Here is a 23,919-nt window from a genome sequence, read left to right on the forward strand (position 1 = left end):
CCATGCCCTCCTCCAGGGGATCTTCCTGACCCAGGGATCAAACCTCAATCTCTTATGTCTCTCCTGTATTGGCAGGCAGGTTCTTTACCACTAGAGCCACCTGAGAAGCCCCATGACAAACTTAGACAGCATATTAAAGAGCAGATACATCATTTTGCCAACAAAGGTCCATACAGTCAAAGCCATGGTTTTTCCACTAGTCATGTATGGATGTGAGAGTTGGACCATGAAGAAGGCTGAGCCCCTAAGAATTGATGCTTTCAAATTGTGGTGTTGGAGAAGACCCTTGAGAGTCCCTTGGACCACAAGTCTTCTTGCAAACCAGCCAGTCCTAAAGGAAAATCAACCCTGAATATTCATTGGAAGGACTGATGCTGAAGTTTAAGCTCCAATACTTTGGCCACCTGATATGAAGAGCCAACTCATTGGAAAAGACCCTGATGCTGGGAAAGATTGAAGACAAAAGGAGAAGAGAGCAGCAGAGGATGAGATGGTTAGATAGCATCAGTGAGTCAATAGACAAGAATTTGAGCAAACTTCAGGAGATAGTGAAAGACAGGGAAGCCTAGTATGCTGCAGTTCATGGGGTTGCCAGGAGTGGGACACAACTTAGCGACTGGCCAACATCAACAACTAACCAATACTCTTTCTTTACAACATGAAATGTGCCAACTCAAGTAATCTGAAGCCCCAAAGATTCAAGCAGATAGACTCCTATAGTGTCCTGCTTCTTCCTCATATTTTCAGACATAAGTGCTCACAGTTACATTGGTATTTAGAAGAAAAGGGAACTAGCCCAGTAGCAATGACCATCTCTCCGTGTCCAGACTTTGATCTCTAAATACCATTTGATCAGGACTCCTTGAAGAAATGCCTAATTTCTATTCTGGGACAGGAAATGAACAAGATGAGTCCAGACCATCTTATCTTTCCAGAGAACAAGGAAGCAACCCAAGACTCCTGGGATCATGTCAAAAGAACTGAGGAGCTAATTCAAAAGGATTTCTTCTAGCAAAGGATGAGACTATTTTAAGCATAAACAAATGGTTACAATTGAAAGATGCCAACACATACTTAAATCTATTAATTCATAATAACTTCTCATTGGCCATATTTGGAGGTTCTAGGTTTAGTGAGTTGAATAGTGTCTTCCTTTTAAAAGATATGTTTAAGTTATTCTTATTCAAACCCCACCACCTGTGAATATAGTTTTATTGGAAATAGAGTCTTTGCAGATGTAATTAAATTAAAGTTTTTTTTTTTTTTAATGAGATCATCGTGGATGAGGATGAACCTTCAATTCAGTGAGAAGTTCTTAGGCGAGAAGGAGAAACAGACAAAGAGAGAAAGAGACCCTGTGAAGATGAAGGCAGAGATGGGAGTTATGAAGTTATGCCAAGAAACGCAAAGGTTAGTCAGCAGCCACCAGAAAAAATGAGAGAGGTAGGGAGGAGACTCTTGCTCTGAGCTTCGGAAGGAAGCAACCCTGCTGACAACTTGGCTTTGGACTTCCGGCCTCCAGAACTGTGAAGCAATACATCTCTGTTGTTTTAAGCTGCCACATTTATGGTACTTGCTTTGCAGCCCTAGCAAACAAATACACTGGAGGACTGAATCATCATTTGGAAAACAGGTAAATAAAGGGAGTCATGTATTTAACCTCATCTTTCCTCTCCTGAAGGTATTTGAAGGTGCTCTAACAGTTGATGAGTAAAAATTCTTCTTTTATAGAAGAATTCCAGCTAATATATGCAGAATAAATTCTAGAATTAGAGTACCACTATTTTGCAATCCCTAATGAAATAAATGGACAATGAATAAAAAGGCATGTGGGCATGCTGAGTCACTTCAGTCGTGTCTGACTCTTTGCAACCCTATGGACTATACTCATCAAAGGCTGCTAAATCCATTAGCTGAAAGACTGCTGGGAAGCTTTATGATGGATAGGTTAGCTGACCAAGCATGGACCCACTGATTGTTCTTAAGATACAAAAAAGAAGACGATCAGACATTTTATGTTATGAGATAATCCCATGAGAAATATTGACTTAAAGCCAGAATTATTCTGGCTAAAAAATTTAATCTGGACTTAATCAGGTCTTTGAATTTCACCATTCATTTACAGGAAATAAAAAAAAAAAAAACCTATTAAACACCACTGCAGAGTTGAAACTCAGATATATCCAGAATGAGGGAACTACTGCAGGACAAATGACCTGGTTTCTTCAACAATAAGTGGCAAGAGAAGAAGGAGGTGTGAACAGTTAGAGATTGAAAGAAACGGTAAAGACACATCAACCAAATGCAACATGTGACACTTTTCCAGATTTTTTACTTGAGTAATCCTGCTGTAAAAAGACATTAACTGGACAGCTGGGGAAATCTGGCCTTTGACTGACTATAAGATGATAGTAAGGTATTATTAATTTTTTTAGGTGTGATGATTGGTACTGTGGTTATGTTTTTTAAAAGAATATGAAAGAGTCTATAGATAAAATGATATAAAGGCCAGGATTTGCTTGAAAATAACCCAGAGATTTACAGCAAAGGGACAGTGTAGAGGACATAAGAGTGCACAAATGTTGATGGTGGTCAGGGCTGGGTGGTGGGAAGGTTCATTCTACTATACTCTAGATTGGATGATGTTTGAAAATTTTCATTACAGAATGTTAAAGGTGGGGAGGGTAAAAAAGGGGTCCAATGGGACTTACATTAATGATCTGTTCATGGAGTAGTCTTATCATAATCTTCCTTCCCTCTGTGATCTGCCAGTAAAGGTAAGTGATGATTCTGGAAGAGAAGAAAAGAAAGAATGGCAGACGCTCTCTCCAATGCTTTGCAGGCTCCTAATTTCAATTGGGTACATAGGAATGCGTATATTTGTGTACAGATGGATGTTGGCCCAGCCAGTGTTCCTGCAAAGTTGTATCTGGGTGACTTAGAGGTTAACTTCATTATAGCAATAGTCCTCAGGATTCTACACATAAATCACCTGAGAAGTGGAGAAAAGACTCCTGCCGTGGCCCCTCCTCAGATCAATTAATTGAGCTTTTTTGAGCACGAGGGCAGGCATCAGTATCTTTTCTTCTTTTTATAGCTTTGTTGAGGCATGGTTGACATACTACAAAATGTACTCATTTTGAGTGTAATTCAATGAGTTTTAGTTACTTCATATAGTTATGCAAATTTTACCCCAATCTAGTTTTACTTTAATTTTTTAAATTGAGATAGAATTGATATACAACATTGAGTACGCTTAAGGTGTTGATTTGACACCTTTATATATTGCAATATGATTACTATCATGGTGTTAGCTAACACTCCCTCATGTCACATGATTATTATTTCTTTTTCTGTGCTGAAAACATTTAACAGTATTTTTATTATTATTTATTTATTTGGGGGCTTCCCTGGTGGCTCAGTGGTAAAGAATCTGCTGGTCAAGCAGGAGACCTGGTTCAATCCTGGATCCAGACAATCGCCTGGGGAAGGAAATTGCAACCCACTCCAGTATTCTTGCCTGGGAAATCCCATGGACGGAGAAGCCTGATGGGCTACCGTCCCCTGGGTCACAAAAGAGTCAGACACAACTTAGGGACCAAACAACAAACAACAACACATTTATTTATTTTTGGCTGCGTTAGGTCTTGGTTGCGGCACAAGGCTTTCTCTCTAGTTTCGGTGCACAAGCTTATTGCAACGGCTTCTCTTGTTGCAGAGTACGAATTTCAGTAGTTGTGGTACACAGGCTTAGTTGCCCCAAGGCATTTGGAATCTTCCCAGACCAGGGATCAAAGCTGTGTCTCCTGAATTAGCAGGCAGATTCCCAACCATTGGACCACCAGGGAAGTCCTTAACAGTATTTTTAACTTATTTTATTTATTTATTTTTTGGCCTCTTGGCTTGTGGGATTTCAGTTCTCAGAGCTGGGACTGAACCTGGGCACAGCAGTGAAAACCCAAAATCCCTACCACTAGGCTACCAGGGAACTCCCGAGCAGTATTTTTTCAGTGTATATGCTTCTAATGTGTAGCCAGAGTTTGGGAATATGGACAGTGCTATTCAAACTTCCGTGTGATATAGACTTACTGGGATTTTGTTAAAAAGCAGATGCAATAGGTCAGGGTAGGGCTGAGAGTTTGCATTTCTCACAAGCTCCCCAGGGAATTAGAAGTTTGGAAGAGCAAGACAGAAGAACTTCCGGTTTTAAGTAAGGAGGCCAAAGGCAAACCAGTGTTGGGAGGGAGAGCATGACCAAGAGCTAGGAGACCCAGGTTCCAGCCTCCTCTACAATAAATAGACTCTACAGCATGGGAACTATCCCTGTCTCTGCAAGTCTTAGCACTTCCACCTGTAAAATCCAGGGGTCACTCAACAATTGGCATCAGCTGGCTCCACTAGGCTGTGCTGTTGAGTTGTGTCTCTGTGTGAGGACGGACAAGCTCAGCCATCAGAATTTGGCTTCTAAAGAGGAGCTGCTGCTGCTGCTAAGTCACTTCAGTCGTGTCCAACTCTGTGCGACCCCATAGACGGCAGCCCACCAGGCTCCCCCGTCCCTGGGATTCTCCAGGCAAGAACACTGGAGTGGGTTGCCATTTCCTTCTCCAATGCATGAAAGTGAGAAGTGAAAGTGAAGTCGCTTAGTCGTGTCCGACTCTTAGCGAGCCCATGGACTGCAGCCTACCAGGCTCCTCCGTCCATGGGATTTTCCAGGCAAGAGTACTGGAGTGGGGTGCCATTGCCTTCTCGGTCTAAAGAGGAGCAGCCGTCAGCAGACCTACTGTTCCTGCAGGAAAAGGAGTCCAGTCTTGGCAGATCTTCCGCTTTTTCATAAGAAGTTAGAAATCATTTTAAAGTTTGAAAATGAAAGTACACTAACCCATATATCAATAATGCCCAATCCACTTTAAGATAGTCACAACCTCAAAAAGAATCACATAGTAATTTCCCTAAGCATTCTCACACCCAGTTTTTTTCTTTTGTTTTCATGTTAAATCTTAAGAGGGAGCAGAGCAGGTGTTCCTTTATTCATAAACAGACCCCCCAAAAAGGACAAGATATTAAATAACTCCTAGAAAAATTCAAGAGCAGAGTTGGGATGACGCAGAACACTGAGCCGTGCTGCAGTCTTCGCCTTCCCACCGAACACCCGCCCCTCCCAAGCCTAGCCGCCCGCATGCTGAGTTGAGTTGGTATTTCCCCCTCTAGTCTTCCGAAGAACCCCACTTACAAGACAATGAGGGTGAGGATGAAGAAGAAGTGCACGCTCCCGATGAGGTTCTGGTAGATCCAAACAACCCACAGGTAGCTGGGCGTTTGATTCAGGGTGTTGATCCACCTGTAGATGGACTCAATGAAGAAGGACAGACCTCGAAACGGACCACAGTCAGCTGAAGGTTTCAATCTGATAAAACAAGGGACAGGGAAACATCTCTAGCGCCAGACTCAGGTATAGTTTTTCTAGACTAGCCCAGTCCTTTCTGGGCTCTTAACCTGGAACCAGTGATCCTTGCCTGCTCCATCCATATCCCCTTCCAAAGGAAACCCTTTCACTCACAGGCCCAGCTGGTGTGTTTTGTACTCATGACCTGTATTCTGAGGACCAGCTTTTGGACAGCAGGATCACTTGATCCAACTGATCTAATCCAACTTGGATCCAACTTGATCCAATCCAAAGACCAGGTTGTGACCTTAGCTGTGTCCTGGCACAAAGAAATGAACTGGGGCGATAGGACTCTCTTCCTTAGGAACTTGAACTAGGAAATACAAAGAGGGGAGGCTGTAATCTAGGGAAGCTAGAGCTGTAATAATGGCCACATGAAGTCAGTTGTGAACAAGCAGAAACTAGAAGGCACCAAGAACTGAATAGGAAGAGAGAAAAGAGCCAACGCGGTGAGACAACTGAGAACATCTTGCAACTGAGGAGCCTGCCCTGAAGCTGCCAAGTTCCAGTTCTGCAAGTATTCTAAAAAGTCAACTTCCTTGTGCATTCATTTGCTCATTCATTTGCTCATTCATTTGACAAAGGCCCACTGAACTTGTAACTGAGGCAGGAGATAGATGGGCTCCAGACCAGACATTTACAACTAGCCTCCTGTTTATATTTCTCGAGGCAAGACATAGATGGGCTCCAGGTGAGACATTTACACTCAGCCTTCTGTTTACACATCCAGGTAGAAATAACCACAGGAACAGGGTAAATAGCTGGACTTTGTCTCCAGTGGACACTTGAGAGAACAGTAATGGTAAGGGCTGGAAAAGAAAATGGCAACCCAACTCCAGTACTCTCACCTGGAGAATCCCCATGGACAGAGAAGCCTGGCGGGCTACAGTCCGTGGGATCCCAAAAGAGTCAGACACGACTGAAGTGACAGCACACCCGCAATGGCAGAGGGAGAGAGGAGCTGAGTCTTGCCCAGATAAAAGATAAAGAGACCACATTTTCTCATTCTTGAGGTCAAGAAGACCTCCCCAACTACACATCTGTAGAAGGCTCCTTGGGGTTAAAAAGGAGGGGGCACCACCCTATAATAGGTGATGCCAAGCCTCCCACACACCTCTGTGCTAGAATCCATCTTGGCTAAAAGGTGAGCATGCATGTTGGAGAAAGTTTCCAGGGCAGGTATTTTGTGGAAAAACAAGATATTGGCCAAAGGTAAACAAAGACCCAGAAAAAATGCCCTAGATAAATGATTTATCCTCTTTACTGGAGGAAGCTCACACCCTTTCTCTCCATGTGTGTATCTCTGTCTTGCCTTTGTCTTAAATTAAAAAAAATTGTTTCTCTGTGTGCTCACCCACTTACTGTACTGCATCTCTAATAATAAACTTTGTACAGTTTTTTTTTTGTAGGGGAAAAAAACTGTAGTTTTACAGTTTTTGCCTCCTTAAAACACTCTTGCTTTCAGGCATGGTAAGAGCCAGGGAAATTTTGCTTCTAGCTTCTAGCCCTTCCTGGTCTAGCAGCTAAGATTCCTGCTTTTCACCCAGGCTACCCAGGTTCAATTCCTGGGCAGGGAACTACGATCCTGCTTCAAGCCACCACTCACTGCTGTCTCCTCGAGATCAGTAGTGGGGACTGTGCTAGATACTAAGCCCTGGCGAGCCCACAGTAAACAGGACAGACATGATACCTGCCTCCCAGGTTCTAATGGGAAAGATGGTCAAGCAGTGAGGGTACAACTAAACAAAGATTCAAAGGCATTTCTGGCGTGAACTAGGAAATGAAGAAAGGAAACCACCCTGAGAGAGAAAGGGAGGAGAAGGGAATGCACAGAAGATGGGGATGGTCACGAAGGGCAGATCTTCAACACGACTTTTGAGCTGAGAGAGGAGAGGTCAAGCAAAGAGAGCAGGGAGAGCACTTCAAACAGATGACCCTGAACAGACTGAGAGACTGGGGAAGGATGGAGCCATGGGAAGTGAGGTTGCAGGGGTGAAAGGGAGCCTGACCAGATGGGGCCTTTCAGTTCATTAGAGGAAGTTCTGTTCTCTGTGCGGAGACCAGGCTTCTCCCCAGCTGGGAACGTGCAGGACCTGGAGGAAGTGAGGGGCCTGTGCCAGTCAAGATGGGGCACCTGACAGGTGGTGACCAAACTCAGATGTATTCCTCCCTTGGTGATAGCATCTGTTGGTTACCAAGGGAACTTGGGCTAAACACTGAATGAAGCATGTCTTTTTATTCTGATCTGTAACATCTGGGGCCTTACTGATGCTAGAGAGACTGCCTTTCCCAGGGCTAGCCTACAAAGCACGTCTTTCATATGCAAACCAACACCCACCCCACATCCCACCCCACCTCCTCTCTCAAGCTTTCACACTCTGGGCCATTGTTCCTCTGCCCCCACCACCAGTGCCAGGTACCAGACTACCCCAGATGGCCCCTACACCCCAGAGCCCAATGAGATTATTCACATTTGCCCCTCCTAAGCCTGCTGACCCTGCCTTGCCTTCTCCTCCCACTGAAACCACAGTAAAGACTTCTGCCCACATTTACTACTCTCTCTCTCTGCCTCTGACAGATGCCGGTGCCTCCTCCCCACGTGGCCCCCATGGTGGGACAGGTCCCCTCCTTTGGGATCTGTATTTATTGTTGCTGTTGTTCAGTGGCTTGGCCACACCCGATTCCTTGCAACCCCATGGACTGCAGCACGCCAGGCTTCCCTGTCCTTCATTATCTCCTGGAGTTTGCTCAAACTCATGTCCATTGAGTCGGTGATGCCATCCAACCATCTCATCCTCTGTCATCCCTTTCTCCTCCTGCCTTAAATCTTTCTCAGCATCAGGGTCTTTTCCAATGAGTCGGCTCTTCACATCAGGTGGCCAAAATATTGGAGCTTCTGCTTAAGCATCAGTCCTTCCAATGAATATTCAGAGTTGATTTCCTTTAGGATTGACTGGTTTGACTCTTTGCTGTGCACTCAGTCAGTTTGGTCGCTCAGTCATGTCTAACTTTTTGCAACCCCATGGACTGCAGCACACCAGGCTTCCCTGTCCTTCACCAACTCCCAGAGCTTGCTCATACTCATATCCATCAGGTCGGTAATGCCATCCAACCATCACATCCTCTGTCGTCCCCTTCTCCTCCTGCCTTCAATCTTTCCCAGCATCAAGGTCTTTACCAATGAATCAGTTCTTCGCATCAGGTGGCCAAAGTATTGGAGATTCAGCTCCAGCATCAGTCCGTCCAATGAATATTCAGGACTGATTTCCTTTAGGATTGACTGGTTGGATCTCCTTCCAGTCCAAGGGACTCATTGTTTGCTGTCTAAACAATGGAAACAGTGAGAGACTTTATTTTTGGGGGGGGGGCTCCATAATCACTGCAGATGATGACTGCAGCCGTGAAATTAAAAGACGCTTGCTCTTTGGAAGAAAAGCTATGACAAAACTAGACAGCATAATAAAAAGCAGAGACATTACTTTACCAACAAAGGTCCATCTAGTCAAAGCTATGGGTTTTCCAGTAGTCACGTATGAATGTAAGAACTGGACTATAAAGAAAGCTGAGTACTGAAAAATTGATGCTTTTGAACTGTGGTGTTGGAGAAGACTCTTGAGAGTCCCTTGGACAGCAAGGAGATCAAACCAGTCAATCCTAAAGGAAATCAGTCCTGAATATTCATTGGAAGGACTGAAGTTGAAGCTGAAACTCCAATACTTTGGCCACCTGATGGGAAGAACTGACTCATTGGTAAAGACCTCAATGCTGGGAAAGATTGAAGGCAGGAGGAGAAAGGGATGACAGAGGATGGTTGGATGGCATCACCGACCTGATGGACATGAGTTTGAGCAAGCTCTGAAAGTTGGTGATGGACAGGGAAGCCTCATGTGCTGCAGTCCGTGGGGTCACAAAGAGTTGGACACAACTGAGCGACTGAACTGGACTGAACTGAGGTTGGTTATAGCTCTCATCAAGAAAGTGAAAGTGAGGTTGGAGGGGTAAGAAGAAGCCTGACCAGACGGACCTTTCAGTTCATTAGAGGATGTTCTGTTCTCTGTGTGGAGACCTGGATTCTCCCCAGCTGGGAACCTGCATGACCTGGAGGAAGTGAGGGGGCTGTGCCAGTCAAGACTGGGCACCTGTCAGGTGGTGACCAAACTGGGATGTATTAATCCCTAGATCATAGCATCTGTTGGCTACCAAGGGGACTTGGTATGCAGATGACACCACCCTAATGGCAGAAAGAGAGAGGCTGTCCAAGGGACTCTCAAGAGTCTTCTCCAGGAACACAGTTCAAAATCATCAATTCCTCAGTGTTCAGCATTCTTTATGGTCCAACTCCCACATCCATAGATGACTACTGGAAAAATCATAGCTTTGACTACATGGACTTTTGTCACAATGTAATATCTCTGCTTTTTAATTTGCTGTCTAGGTTGGTCATAGCTTTTCTTTCCAGGAGCAACTATCTTCTAATTCATGGCTGCAGTTACCAACTGCAGTGATTTTGGAGCCCAGAAAATAAAATCTGTCACTGTTTCCATTGTTTCCCCATCTATTTGCCATGAAGTGATGGGACCAGATGCCATGATCTTAATTTTCTGAATGCTGAGTTTTAAGCCAACTTTTTCACTCTCCTCTTTCGGCTCTTTAGTTCTTCTCTTTCTGCCATAAGGGTGGTGTCATCTGCCTATCTGAAGTTATTGATATTTCTCCTGGCAATCTTGATTCCAGCTTGTGCTTCATCCAGCCCAGCGTTTCTCATGATGTACTCTGCACGACATATCTAAAGTAGTCCAAATCATTGAAACAAAGTAGAAAGTGCTGGGAGGACAGAGGAGGGGAGAGGGAAAATTACAGAGTTTGGCAAGTATAGACTTTCAATTTCATAAGATGAAGAAGTTCCAGAAGTCTGTAGCTAAACAATGTGAATATATTTAACTCTACTGAACTATACACTTTTAAATAAGATGGCTAAGATTCCAGCTTGTGATTCATCTAGTCCAGCATTTCACATGATGTACTCTGCATATAAGTTAAACAAACAAGGTAACAATATACAGCCTTGATGGACTCCTTTCCCAATTTTGAACCAGTTCATTGTTCCATGTCTGGTTCTAACTGTTGCTTCTTGACCAATTATTTTTTCAGTGGCAATGGCCTTCCGATCTGTTGGTCTCACAATATCTGAAGAATGATAAAAACCTACATTTTAAAACACCCGCTCCTCCAAGGCTGCCATCTCCTACCTCCAGATGGTGATGGCCAGGGTGCACAGGACCCCAGTGAAGGATGGGAAGAAAAGCAGAAAGATGAAGAAAGTCATCATCTGCGAGGCCCGCCATGCTTTGCTCGGAGGCTGGAAATTCATCATCAGGCTGATCTGAAGAAAGAGATGCAATCACCTCTCTTGTGCGGCCAGAGGAGCAGGCCAAGGGGACTCCAGCTAGACACCAGTTCCCTGATACCCTTCCCAGCACCACCACCCCCTCACCCAATTTCAACCACCACTGGGTCATATGGGACTGCAAAGCCAATTGGTTCCAACTTCAGACTGACTCACATTTTTGACGTAGAACATGATGAAAAGAGTAATCATTTGGATAAAGGGCAGCAGAGGACAGAAGAAGGTTCCAATCCTATGAGAGAGTGGGGAGGGAAGGTGCAGGGAATGGGTTAACGACGGGTGTGGGGGGAAGGGAGAGGGTGTTACAGGCTGCACTGTGTCCCTCCAAACTCATTTGTTGAAGTCATAACCCCAATACCTCAGAATGTGTTTGGAAATAGGGCCTTGAAAGAGACAATTAAGGTAAAATGAGGTCACTCACCTCCTGTGGGCCCTAACTGACACACAGAGGGAAGAGGACATGTGAGGGTCCAGGGTGAAGGCGCCATCTACAGGCCAAGGTTGGAGCCTCAGGCGAAGTCAACCCTGCCAACACCTTGATCTGGGATTTCAAGCCTCCGGAATTGTGAGAAAATAAATTCGTGCGGTTTATTATTTAATAAATAGCCACCATTTAAAGTACCTGTGGTACTTTATTATCAAAGCGCTAGAAAACTCATACAGAGGGGGACTGCTTCCAATATGGCAAACCCGGCAAATCCCCACCATATCCAGAATCCACAGTTCTAGGAAAGAGATTCTGCAGAGAACGTTACCCACTTGGCAATTAGTTAAACCACCAGATGGCCTTCGGGCAGGCCTCGCCCAGGTGTCCCAAATGCGGGACGTGAACTCCGCCTACTCATCTGGCATTCGAGAAGGCCTGACGTCCTGCCAGGACAAGCATTAAATTGCATTGTTACAAAGGAGAAGGGCCCTCGCTCTTTAATTCTCCCCAATGCTGAGGCCAAAGGAAGAAAATATCAGCTTGGGTGCTGGTGTCTTTAAATCCTAACACTTGCCAACCTCCTTAAAAAAAAAAACAAAAAAAAACAGGTAGTCTTTAGATTGAGAGCCTTAATAGCAGCATCTAGCTAGAGTTTTACTTTTTATGATGGGTTTGATTTTATTTTTCAAATGACTTGGAATTTCAAGTCAAATGACATGATTTTCCATCGATGATGATAAAGACTCATTTAAATGTATTTAAGTTTATAAAAAGCAAACAACATAAAAGAGAATATAAAGTCAAAAACAGTCCAGTGATAGACAAGCCAAACAAAACAGGAAGGCTGGTTAAGATGGTAAATTTTAGGTTATGTGTTTTGTACTACAAATTTTAAAAAAGAGCCCTTAAAAGGATGACAACAGTCATATAATAAACCTTTCTGAGTCAGTTACTCGCCAAGCATTTAATGCATGCATTTTCTCATTTAATCCTCACCAAAAGTCTATAAAGTAGGTGCTACTATTTCCCCCATTAACAGATTAGAAAATGAAGGTTTAGCGAGAGTTTATATATAACTTGCCCAGTGGCATCCTGTTCATTGGGTAAAAGGACTTTGTAAACTGTCCAGTTGCCAGTGGCGTCTTGGCAGTAAGCAAACGTACCACCTAAGCTACATAAAGAAAAAGTCTTCACCATCCCCCAAAATAAATTCATTGACATTACTGAGTTATTTGCATATAGCCAAATCACCCAGGGCAACTTTAAAGAGTTGGGAAATAAGGTGCTTTACAGTTGTATGGCCTATTTGAGATTGAAGAGCAGATTTCTTATATCACCTGACTTAATCATCCACTAAGTCGAAGGCAGCTCTTACTATGTGCATTTGACAGATGAGGAGACTGAGGCTCAGAGTTCAGTGACCTCAATGAGTAGAAGAGCCAACCCCACAATCCAAGTTTATCCAGGTTGCCCTTCAGGTTGGGGTCCCTGCTCCGTGTCAATTCTTGGCTGAAGTCCTCATAAAGGAAGAGAACACTCTGGGACATGAATGCATGGTCCTCAGACTGGCTGAATTTGGTATCATCTGTGCAGCTTTGAAAAACAACAGGTTCTGGGCATTGCCACCAAAACTCCAAGTTCACAGTCAGGTGGGAACCACTGAGCAAACCAAGAATTTCAAAACTTACCACACCAGAGTTTGTGCATAGATGAGTTCTAACACATTTCTGGCAATATCAAACTCCTGTAAGCCAAGACTTGTGATAAGCCGCATCCCAATGATTCTGTGAAAATATGATGAGGTTAGTACACAAACCATGAACTCCCTCCTTCAAAAGATTCCCCACAATCAACAAAGGAGAACAAGCTTTCACCAGTTTGGAATAAAGTTATGATTACCCTTGCAAGTTTTCGAAAAGTTCCAAGTATGAGCATGTTTTAGAAGAAATAATTGAGGGAATCAAGGGAAAATGGAATTAACACAAAGGATTCAAATGGAGATACTGCTAAAGTGGTTCAAAAATTTCTAGAGAACATTATTTAAATTATCCCACCTACTACTTAAACAGATAACTAATTATTAATAGGTTTACTAAAATAGGTATTATTTAAATGAGATTATTTAAATTACCCTATTATCTTCTTTATACCACTTTTTGCTTTTAAATCTTTCTTTTAAACCTTTATTTTAATATAGTTTAAATCTATATTTAAACTCAGCACCTCTGAACCCAAATAAACTGAAAAATTCTCAGCTTCCAGTTACAGCTATTGAGTTAATGGTGTTTCTGTTTTCTAAATCCACAAGGAGGAAACCTAGGTCCCCATTTATTCTGAAGAAAGTTGAGACCATTTTGATTTTTTTTTCATACAGAAGAATTGCCAAAAAAAAAAAAAAACTGCTATAAAAGACAAAAAAATAACAACAAAACTTTCTCACCTTTATGTCCAGACTCTGGACAGAGACTGAACTAAAAGTGAGTTAGGGTAGACTGAGTGAGGAAATTTGGCATTCAACCCACTGAGGAAGGAATCAGCATTACGTCATGCCATCTTATTACTAAGGCAGCTTGTGAAATAAGTAAATGTCTATTAGGAATGAGATGCTCATAATATTATTATAAAATACATGAGTAAATAAATAAAAGAGGACCATACATGGGCCAATGATGATATTGCCCCAATCCTGCACACTTGGGGTCTAAATTAAAAATTAATTTATTAATTAAATTCAATGAAAACAATAAGATAAATCTATAGGTACAAACATGGAAAGATGACAAGGTATTCTCACTGTACCAACTCCACAGCAGTTTTGCAACTTAGCACGCAAACATGCACACACATACAGAGCAGGACATGCACAGAAAATCTGGAAGAATATACATACACTAGAAGATTAAAATGATCTATGGTGGATATGATTTCAAACGACTCCATTTCTGTGTTTCATTTATAGAACTTTCTTTCTCAGGAGCTTATAAAGGGCCACTTGAATTAAATGAACTTTGACAACAGAACTGTCAAGGTGAAATTTCAGTTACTTCAGAAGAAAACAATATTCCTAAGGACAATAGGCAGACTTAGGACAATGTACACTTAGAGTACAGAAGGGACCCATACTTCCTGCTCAGCCAATGCTATGGCTTCAGTTACAGCAGCAGGTACTAATTACTCAAGACAGACAAATATTTACCTTCTCAGGAACTCCCCCAGCAAGGAATCAGCTAAAGAGAACACAAAATCCATCAGCAGGAGCCGGTAGATTTCTTGGCCAATGAGGGTTTCCCAACACTGGAAAGCAAAGGCAAATGAGAGGTTGGGATGCGGGAGGAGGCTGTTGCCATCTGTTGCTGCCCCCCTGGTCTCATAAGAATGGAGTTGGCAGCTTAGTTTGATCGAGCCTTGGAGTGCCCAGAAAAGCAGACCCACCCTCATCAGAAATGCATCTCTAGGCTGAGTTTATTTCTGAGTGTTTATTCTCTTTCTGTGCGCCTTCTTCCTCCATTAAGGCTTGCCCTCCTCATGTACCCAGACTTTCCTGTCTCACTACCTCTCCCCTTTAACACTTTGTCCTATGCCTTCTGGATCCTGTTTTTTAGCCAAGAAGAGCAGGAGGTGTCAATGGCTAATAATGCCTCCATTCCTTTTGCTTATTAACCTTGTGAAAAATCAATATCTTAAAAAAATTTTTTAATTTCATTTTACTTTTATGTATACTTCTCTGACATGTTTCTTTTCTTTATATTTTTCTTTATATTGAAGCTTCTGATTTATATCATTTTTTCTCTGTCTATAGGACTTCTTTAAACTTTTCTTTTGTGGAAGGTCTGCTGGAAATGATTTCCCGCAGTATTTGTTTTTCTGAGAAGGTCTTTATTTTTCTTTCACTTTTGAGGGATAATTTAACCAAATATGGAAATCTTGGTTGGTGTATTTTTTATTTCAACACTTAAGAATTGTCCTAGACTCTCAAAAAATAATTTTTGAGTACTATGAAAAGTAACCCCCTGCATTTTCCTATTCTTTATCCTCTATAGGTAAAGTTTTAAAAAATAGTCTAGTTTTTTTTAAGGCTTACTCCTTGTTTTTAGTTTTCTGTAATGCTATCTGATGTGCCAAGTTGGAGTTTTTAAAAATTTTTAATTTAATTTACTTCTTTCTTTGGGTGTTTTCTTGCTCAGTGTTCTTTGAGCTTCCTGTTTCTATGGTTTGGTGTCTTTCAATAATTTTAAAATAATTTATATCTTCTTGATTAAGAAAGTGGCCTAGAGGTTTAGCAGATTGGCATAAACAGGAAGGTCGACATGGTCAGTTTTTGAAGTTAGTTACTTCTGTAGGAAGCCCAAGGATGGATGGAAGGGTGAATGGATGGATAGATGGATAGATGAATAGATGGATAAGTAGATGGACAGATGGATGGGAAAAATAACATGGTATCTACTCTAATATCATAGGCAGAAACTGTTGAGAAACTCACTTCCTCCCTGATGGTCAAAGCCAAGCTTAAAGCAAAACGGCATAGAAATCTTACCTCTTCACTATTCAGGGCCACAGTGTTGAGCCAATAGTAACACAGAATTCCAATGATTGATATTTTCAGAAAGATATTTCTAAAAAATGAAGAGAAAACAACTATCATTACTTCCATGGCAGTCATGGGAGATGCTTGCTAATATTTCATTTGGGGCACATGGTAGGATGGAAATTCCTGCCCCCTGTAGTTATGTGCTTCTAGTTGCTCGGTTGTGCCCAACTCTTTGCGACCCCATGAACTGCAGCCTGCCAGGCTCCTCCGTCCATGGGGATTCTCCAGGCAAGAACACTGGAATGAGTTGCCATTTTCTCCTCCAGGGGATCTTCCCGACCCGGGGATTGAACCCAGGTCTCCCATGTTGCAGGCAGATTCTTTACTCTCTGAGCCACCAAGGAAGCCCCCTGTGGTTGGTGGGGGCCGGGCGCATATGACTAGTTCTGGCAAATGGGCTGTGAACATAAACAATGTGTGTTATCTTGTGTCACTTCTAGACTAGAGTATTTAAATGCCAGTGAGACTCACCATCTTCCCTCTGGAAGGACAATCAGCCTGAATCCCTGAGTGACTAACGTAAGCAAAATTTCCCTGCCAATCCACACAGGGCATGCAACGTGAACAAGAAATAAATACTTGTGTTCTAAACCACTGTGAATTTGGAGTGGGGGTTGGGGGTTGCAGGGATGTTTGTTACCACAGTTTAACCTCATTTATTCTGACTGATACACTCTCTTTTGGGCATATCCAAACTACCTGATTTCACTTCTCCCTGTAATGGTAGTACACATACATACTATTCATCAGGTCCACCAGGGACAGAAAACATGCTACACACTTTTTCGAATCATCCCTCTTAATCATTCCAGCTCTACCATCAGGTAGATAGTATTTTATGCCTGTCTTACTGATGAGGAAACTGAAGCACAGAGAGATGAAATAACTTGCACAAGATCACACGGATTGCTTAGGGGCGTGACAAAGGTTGAAAACAAGGACCACCTGATTTAACAGCCTGAGTTCTTAAACCTAGTCACTTTGCCCAAATCAGTAACTGCTGGTTCTAAGAGGTCTTCAACATTGATGTGCCAAGAACCATGTACCACTACACCAGTCGTTTTCAAAGTATGGTCCGCAGACCAGCAGTAGCATCTGTAATCTTGTTAGAAAGGCAAACTTTCTGGCCCTCTCCCAGATCTTCTGAATCAGACACTCTAGTATAGGGCCCAGCAATTCTGGTGCAGGTTAAAGGTTGAGAACCAACCATTAGACAAAACAACACAGTGAAGGAAGAGACAGGATTTGCCTTTTTCAACACTAGATCCCAAATCTCTTATCCAGTGCCTAGCCTATAATAGACTCTCAGTATCTACTGGATTAATGCCTTACTGTACAGTGATACTGTCATTTATGATAAGAAATATACATTTGGTCTTCTTGTCCTTTTCTGGCACTGAGCTCCTGAAACCTTTGGAATATCCTAAGTGAGGAGAGCTATCAAGTTGTCTTTTGTTATATTAATGTGACTGTTGGGAAGCCCCTAGGTCTACTAAGGTTAGGGGCTGGTTGCCTTGACAACCAATCCTGTGATTTAGAGGATCTGAACTCAGCATGCCTATTGCAGACTCCAGGGAGGAGAGAGGGGCTGGAGATTGAATTTATTGGGCTTCTCTGATGGCTCAATGGGTAAAGAATTTGCCTGCAATGCAGGAGACCTGGGTTCGATCCCTGGGTTGGGAAGATGCCCTGGAGGGCAGGGCAACCCACTCCAGTATTCTTGTCTGGAGAATCCCCATAGACAGAGAAGCCTGGCAGGCTACATACAGTCCATGGGGTTGCAAAGAGGCAGACACAACTGAGATAAAACACAGAACCAGTGGCCATTTAACTAGTCATGCATACGTGATGAAGCCTCCACAAAAACTCAAAAGGAGGCGGGTTCGGTGAGCTTCTGGCTTGGTGACAGGATGGTATTTGGAAGACTGAAAATCTCAGAAAGGGCAATGAAGCTCTACATACACAGACTTTGCCCTACACATCTCTTCTACCTGGCTGTTCTTGAGTTATAGCTTTTTATAATAAAGCAGTAATCTCATAAGTAAAGTGTTTCTCTGAGTCACGTGAGCTGTTCTAGCAAATTCTCAAACTCGAGCAGGGGGTCACTGGAACCTCCAAGCTATAGTTGGTCCGTCAGAAGCCCAGGTGACAATGTGGATTTGCGACTGGTACCAGAAGGGAGGGTGGGGGCAGTCCTGTGGGGCTGAGCCTTACCTGTGGGATTCTGACACTGCCTTCAGGTACATAGTGTCAGAGTTGAAATAAATTGTAGGACACCCATCTGTGTGTATTGGAGAATGGCTTGGTGGTGTGGGAAAACCCACATGTTGGAACTGGTGTCAGAACTTAAATACATTAACTGCAGTGTAACTCCAGGTTAAACCTATTTTTGAGCTTTCTTATTTTCTCTGCATATAGAGAAGATTTTGAATATTTTGTGAAGCAATACCTAGGGCTAATATATATTAAAAGAGTAAATTTCTCTTGGGATCAGAAAAATGCAAATTAAATAAAGTGATTAGATCAAAATGACACGCTGAGCATTGGAGCCTATTACCTATCATACTGAACCTATCACCTCTACATCCACATTCTACTGAAATGATGAAAGAAAAAAAAAAGTCAAAAGCTAAAAGATCCATAAAGCAGTGGGAAACAAAAAAGTCATCATGAACAGACCAGAAATATAGAGGAATTTACGGAAAATAGAAAGCAGAAATAAAGGACGCAAAGATTAAAATATGAAAAGGGGTCAGTGAAGAAGACTGGAGAAAACCCAATTTAAAACAAATTTGGGAGAAGACTGCCTCAGAGGTGGTGGTAGTTCTGAAAGTGCCTGGAACTTAGAGACAGCAGATACAAAGGGTCTGGAAAGAACAACGGGGTGATTGTTTGGTGATGCCAGATGTCAGAAACCCTCAAAGCCATACCTGTAGGCCTCAGAAGAGGTAGTTAGAATATGGAGTCCTTGGCCTATGCAAATCCACATTCAAATCGAAAGGCAAAATAAAAAATATGTGGGAACGTGGAAGTAGTTAAAAAGTTGACCACCCCAAGATCTACTCTAAAATAACGTCTTATCTTCTCTCACAAAAGGAGGACATTGTAAGTAGGATACATTTAACAGACACTGAGCAAAGACGCCAGTGTGCTGCTGAACTGTGCACTGAAAATGGTTTAAATTTTTTTTTAATCTCAATAAAAAAAAACCCTGATTGTTTCTAACCATTGAGAGGAGGCGCCCAGAGGTGTAGTGTGGGTAGAAAGGAAGGCTTTCTAAAATTTTTTTCTTCAGGAAAATGATACTTGTATCTATGTGTGCTCAGTGGCTCCGTCATGTCCAACTCTGCAACCCTAAGGGCTGTAGCCCACCAGGCTCCTCCATCCATGGAGTTTTCCAGGCAAGAGTATACTGGAATGGAGTGCCATTTCCTACATGCCCTTGAGGAAAGGCGTGGCAACCCACTCCAGTAATCTTGCCTGGAGAATCCCATGGACAGAGAAGCCCGAAGGGCTACAGTCCATAGGGTTGCAAAGAGTCAGACATGAATATGGTGACTTAGCACGCACACATCATCTTCTATTCCTTATGTTTCATAGCTCTTCAAATAAAGATGAACTCTGGACCTATATATCAAATACATATACACATAACCCTAAACATTAACCTGAAGTCATTCAACATTTTCTGTGAAGGGCCAGACAGTAAATATTTTTGGCCTGGCAAACCATACAGTTTGTGTCCCAACTCTGCAGTTGTAGCAGGAAAGGAGTCATAGATAATATGTCACCAGTGGACATGGTTGCATTCCAGTGAGACTTTATTTATGAAAATGGGAGGCAGGCTGGGCCTGCAGGCTGCTGTTTGCTAACTCCTGATCTAAAATAATAAGTATATATATATATATACATATATACGCTTCGCTGGTGGCTCAGAGGTTAAAGCGTCTGCCTGCAACGTGGGAGACCTGGGTTCGATCCCTGGGTTGGGAAGATCCCCTGGAGAAGGAAATGGCAACCCACTCCAGTATTCTTGCCTGGAGAATCCCATGGACGGAGGAGCCTGGTAGGCTACTTTCCACAGGGTTGCAAAGAGTCGGACATGACTGAGTGACTTAACTTTTTCAACTTTCATATATATGTGTGTGTGTGTGTGTTTTAAAATATGCTTGTTACAAATTTAAGGGTAACAGAAATGCTTAAGATTTGTGTGAAGAAACTATAAGCATAAACAGAAGTATAGATTTGCTATTCCAGGAAGAAGGAATGGCCAGTGCAAAGGTGCTGAGGTGGGCATACAGTTTGTGAACAATGAGAAGGCGAGTGAGGCTGGGGGCTGGGGTCACTGAGGAAGGGGAAAGAGGTAGAAAATAAAACTGAAGAACTGACCAGGAGCCAGATCTCAGAGGCAATGGTAAAGTAAGGACTCTGAAATTGATCAGTAAAAAAAAGTCAATCTGGTAGTTCAGCCTCATCACTATAAACACCACCATAACCAGGAAATGGTCAGGGTACTAGCCAGGAAGAAGCAATAAAGAAAACAATTTGGGTAGCTTTATACTTTATCAAGACTGTGGGGTCACTTCCAGCACATACAATGCCTTTCTGGGAATCACAAAAAGGGATCCTTTCCCAGCCAATGAATTGCCAAAAGCATCCCCTCAACTTCAACCTCCCCCTCCAACCAACCATTTGGATGGTTAAATGACAGAAATGAACCTGTTCCTCCTGGCTGATTCAGTGGGTACTCAGCCTCACAGTCAGACTCATGGAACTCTGGATGATCAGTTCCCACGTGACTTCTTAGCCAAGAACGTCTGTGCAGTGCATAACCTACTCACCCATACATCTCATAACTGAGAACCATGCTCCTCAAGCTGGCAGCAAGATAAGCCATTACTGGGAAAGCTTATCTGGGAAAGATAAGCCATTACTGGGAAAGTTTATCTGGGAAAGAAAAGCCATTACTTTAAGCAAAGGGCAGATGTACCCAATTACTGTATTTCTTCGGGGCTCTTTGGACTTTATGGCTAGTAACTCATACCATAAAAACATAATCTACTCTTGAAATTCTTTCTGGAAAACAGAACTGTGATACTTGAGTGTAACCCTTTCTAGTTTCCATCCCATTTCCCTCTGTGAAAATTGAGGCTGGAGTGAAAAGTGACAGCCACACCTACCGGATCAGGAGGGTATAGACTTCGTGCCTCGGCATCTCGTAGCGCTCCACCAGCCTGAACATGGAGTAGAAGCGAGGCACGACCAGGTTGATGCAGGACACGACGAAAGGCAGTAAAAGCACTGCCCCAGGGTTACTGTGGTTCGCCAGGAACTGCAGGGGGATGGAGGGAGAGAATCAAGTTGCTGACCGTACACTGGACCCCTCTCTGCCTGACTCAGAAGATCCCCCAAGGTGGGAAAACCCCAGAAGTAGCTCCTCTGATTAGCTATTAAAGGACCACTTACCAAGCACTTGCCCTTGGCCAAGAATTACTCACATGATGCTTTAATTCCCACTATAGCCCAATAGATGGGTGTTCATAGACTTAACTGATGGACAACCTGAGGCTCAGAGAGGCAAAGATGCTTACCCAGGGTTCCCCAGCTAGGAATTGGCAGATTTGAACCCAGGTCTATCAGACTCAGGGACCTATGGCCCAACAGCCATTCTGTGACTTTACTTTCCTCACCAAGAGATTTGGAAACATGAGAATGTGCTCCAGGCTGCTGGATGAAAAGCTTGAGTTACCAAAGCTACAACTCAAGGGAATTTCTCCTCCGCTCTCCTGCGTGCCCTTGTTCATTTCACCAAGCTTTGCCTGTCCTTGGGTGCTGAATTAGGGGCAAGGGAGCCTCTGCTAGCCCATGCTGCTCTTTTCTATGAGGGTCAGAGGGGTGCCCCTGCCTTTGTGGGGACACCACCCTGGCATTTGTCTGGAGTGAAGCCTATGCCGCCCCTCTTGGAGTAAGAGATTCTAATGGATTTATCTGATGTCTGAAAGTTCCCTCATTTCCCACCCTGAAGCCTGACTCTGCCTCTATTTACCTCTGGATAGCTTTGAAAACACCACTTGCACTTTCACAGTATCTTTGGAGCCAGATCGGAGAGGGCAATGGCACCCCACTCCAGTACTTTTGCCTAGAAAATCCCATGGATGGAGGAGCCTGGTAGGCTGCAGTCCATGGGGTCGATAGAGTCGGACATGACTGAGCGACTTCACTCTCACTTTTCACTTTTCACTTTTCACTTTCATGCATTGGAGAAGGAAATGGCAACCCACTCCACTGTTCTTGCCTGGAGAATCCCAGGGACTGGGAAGCCTGGTGGGCTGCCGTCTATGGGGTCGCACAGAGTCGGGCACGACTGAAGCGACTTAGCAGCAGTAGCAGCAGCAGTTAGAGCCAGATTAATTTAGGGTCAAATGCTGCGACCTCCCTGTGCTTATAAGCTGAAGCTTTGGAACTATAAGCATAGCTTCTCTGAGCCTCTTTCCTAGTCTGCCTGATGGGGAGATTATCATATAACCCACAGAGACACTGTAAGAATTAAGTGAGACCGCATAAGGGGCTTCCCTGGTAGCTCAGTTGGTAAAGAATCCTCCTGCAATGCAGGAGACCCCAGTTCGATTCCTGGGTTGGGAAGATCTGCTGGAGAAGGGATAGGTTATCCACTCAAGTATTCTTGGCTTCTCTGGTGGCTCAGCTGGTAAAGAATCCACCTGCAATGCAGGTGACCTGGATTCAATCCCTGGGTTGGGAAGATCCCTTGGAGAAGGGAAAGGCTACTCACTCCAATATTCTGGCCTAGAGAATTCCATGGACTGCATAGTCCATGGGGTTGCAAAGAGTCAGACACAACCGAGCCACTTTCACTTTCAAATAAGGAAAGGTCCAGTTGCAGAGTGGCTAAATGACACAGCTGGGGGCACCATTCGTGTGAAATTGTAGCTGCCAATGAACGTGCCTCCTCGAGCTGTGCAGAGGGTTGATCCCGTCTGGCACAGATGTTCAAACAATGGGAATGATTCTTCTCCTCCTCCTTCACTACCTCGTTCACTTCAGGTGAGTGTGAAGAAAACCTTCAGAGTCAAGGAGAAAGTCAGAAGTCATCTTTATACTTACAGCTGCCCTGCCACAGCTTCCAACCCAGGTAGGCAGTGCCAGGCCCTGGAGCACTGGGACTCAGTTTCATCTTTCAGGGCAAACCTTAATAGGAACCCTTAGGTTTGTACCATTTCACACCCATTTCTTGCTGGCTCCTCCTCCACTGGGTTGAGCACCTACTATGTATCAGGAGTTGGGCCAGGTGCCTGGCTATTCTTTTGAAGAAGCAAATGTGTAAACAAGCATTTTCAAAGCTGCATGTGGCAAGCACACAGGGAAAGACTACAGAGTCAGGTGCACCTAATTCAGTCTAGTAAGAGAGGTGATGGTGAGAAAAGATTTCCTGGGGGATGTGTCACTCATGGAGAAAAGGAGGAGTTTGCCAGATGAAGGGGAGGGGTGGCAGTGTAGAATGAACTGCGTGTTTCCCATCTAGAGATAAGGGAAAACCTGGTGTGTTCAGGGAACTAGGGGCACATCATTTAGTGTTGCCGGTGTGGTATACAGGAGGTTGTGGGGTATTGAGACTAAAGATATGGGCAGGGGCCACATCACAAAAGATCTATCAATCGTGCCATGGAGGATAGGTTTTATATTTAGAGTACTGAGAAGACAATAAAGAAAGAGACACAATCAGACCAACCTGTACCACAATTCTAGGGGTCTGCAAAATCAGCTACAATTAGCCCTATTTACAGAAGAGTAACTGAAAATCACAGAGAAACAGTACTTTTCCACCCACCAGCTAATTAGTCTCAGAGTTCATATCAAAAAAAAAAAAAAAAAAGCTAACATTCCTTTATCACCCACAGTCCAGGTACTAAGTAAACTCTTCACATAACTTTTCTCTAGTCCAGACCACACACCTACAAAACAGGCATTCCAATTTATAGATAAGGAATTAGGGGCTTGGGAAGACTAAAGTGAAAGTGTTAGTCACTCAATCATGT

The 23,919-nt window shown here is 43.4% G+C and overlaps 1 protein-coding gene across 3 annotated transcripts in view; it reads right to left on the bottom strand.

Annotated features, from left to right (window-relative positions):
* The window catches only part of TMC5 (transmembrane channel like 5), a 78,441-nt gene that overhangs the window by 5,811 nt on the left and 48,711 nt on the right, over positions 1 to 23,919 (bottom strand). For all 3 annotated transcript variants that reach the window (XM_027527663.1, XM_027527661.1, XM_027527662.1), the window contains 8 exons: positions 21,046 to 21,197; positions 15,812 to 15,890; positions 14,474 to 14,571; positions 12,966 to 13,061; positions 11,007 to 11,082; positions 10,693 to 10,826; positions 5,231 to 5,404; positions 2,712 to 2,790 (listed from right to left, as the gene is read on the bottom strand). In XM_027527663.1, coding sequence (XP_027383464.1) covers positions 2,712 to 2,790; positions 5,231 to 5,404; positions 10,693 to 10,826; positions 11,007 to 11,082; positions 12,966 to 13,061; positions 14,474 to 14,571; positions 15,812 to 15,890; positions 21,046 to 21,197 — 888 coding nt within the window. The remainder of the gene's footprint in view (positions 1 to 2,711; positions 2,791 to 5,230; positions 5,405 to 10,692; positions 10,827 to 11,006; positions 11,083 to 12,965; positions 13,062 to 14,473; positions 14,572 to 15,811; positions 15,891 to 21,045; positions 21,198 to 23,919) is intronic.

This window comes from Bos indicus x Bos taurus, chromosome 25 (genome assembly GCF_003369695.1).
Source record: "Bos indicus x Bos taurus breed Angus x Brahman F1 hybrid chromosome 25, Bos_hybrid_MaternalHap_v2.0, whole genome shotgun sequence".
NCBI classification, from domain to species: Eukaryota; Metazoa; Chordata; class Mammalia; order Artiodactyla; family Bovidae; genus Bos; species Bos indicus x Bos taurus.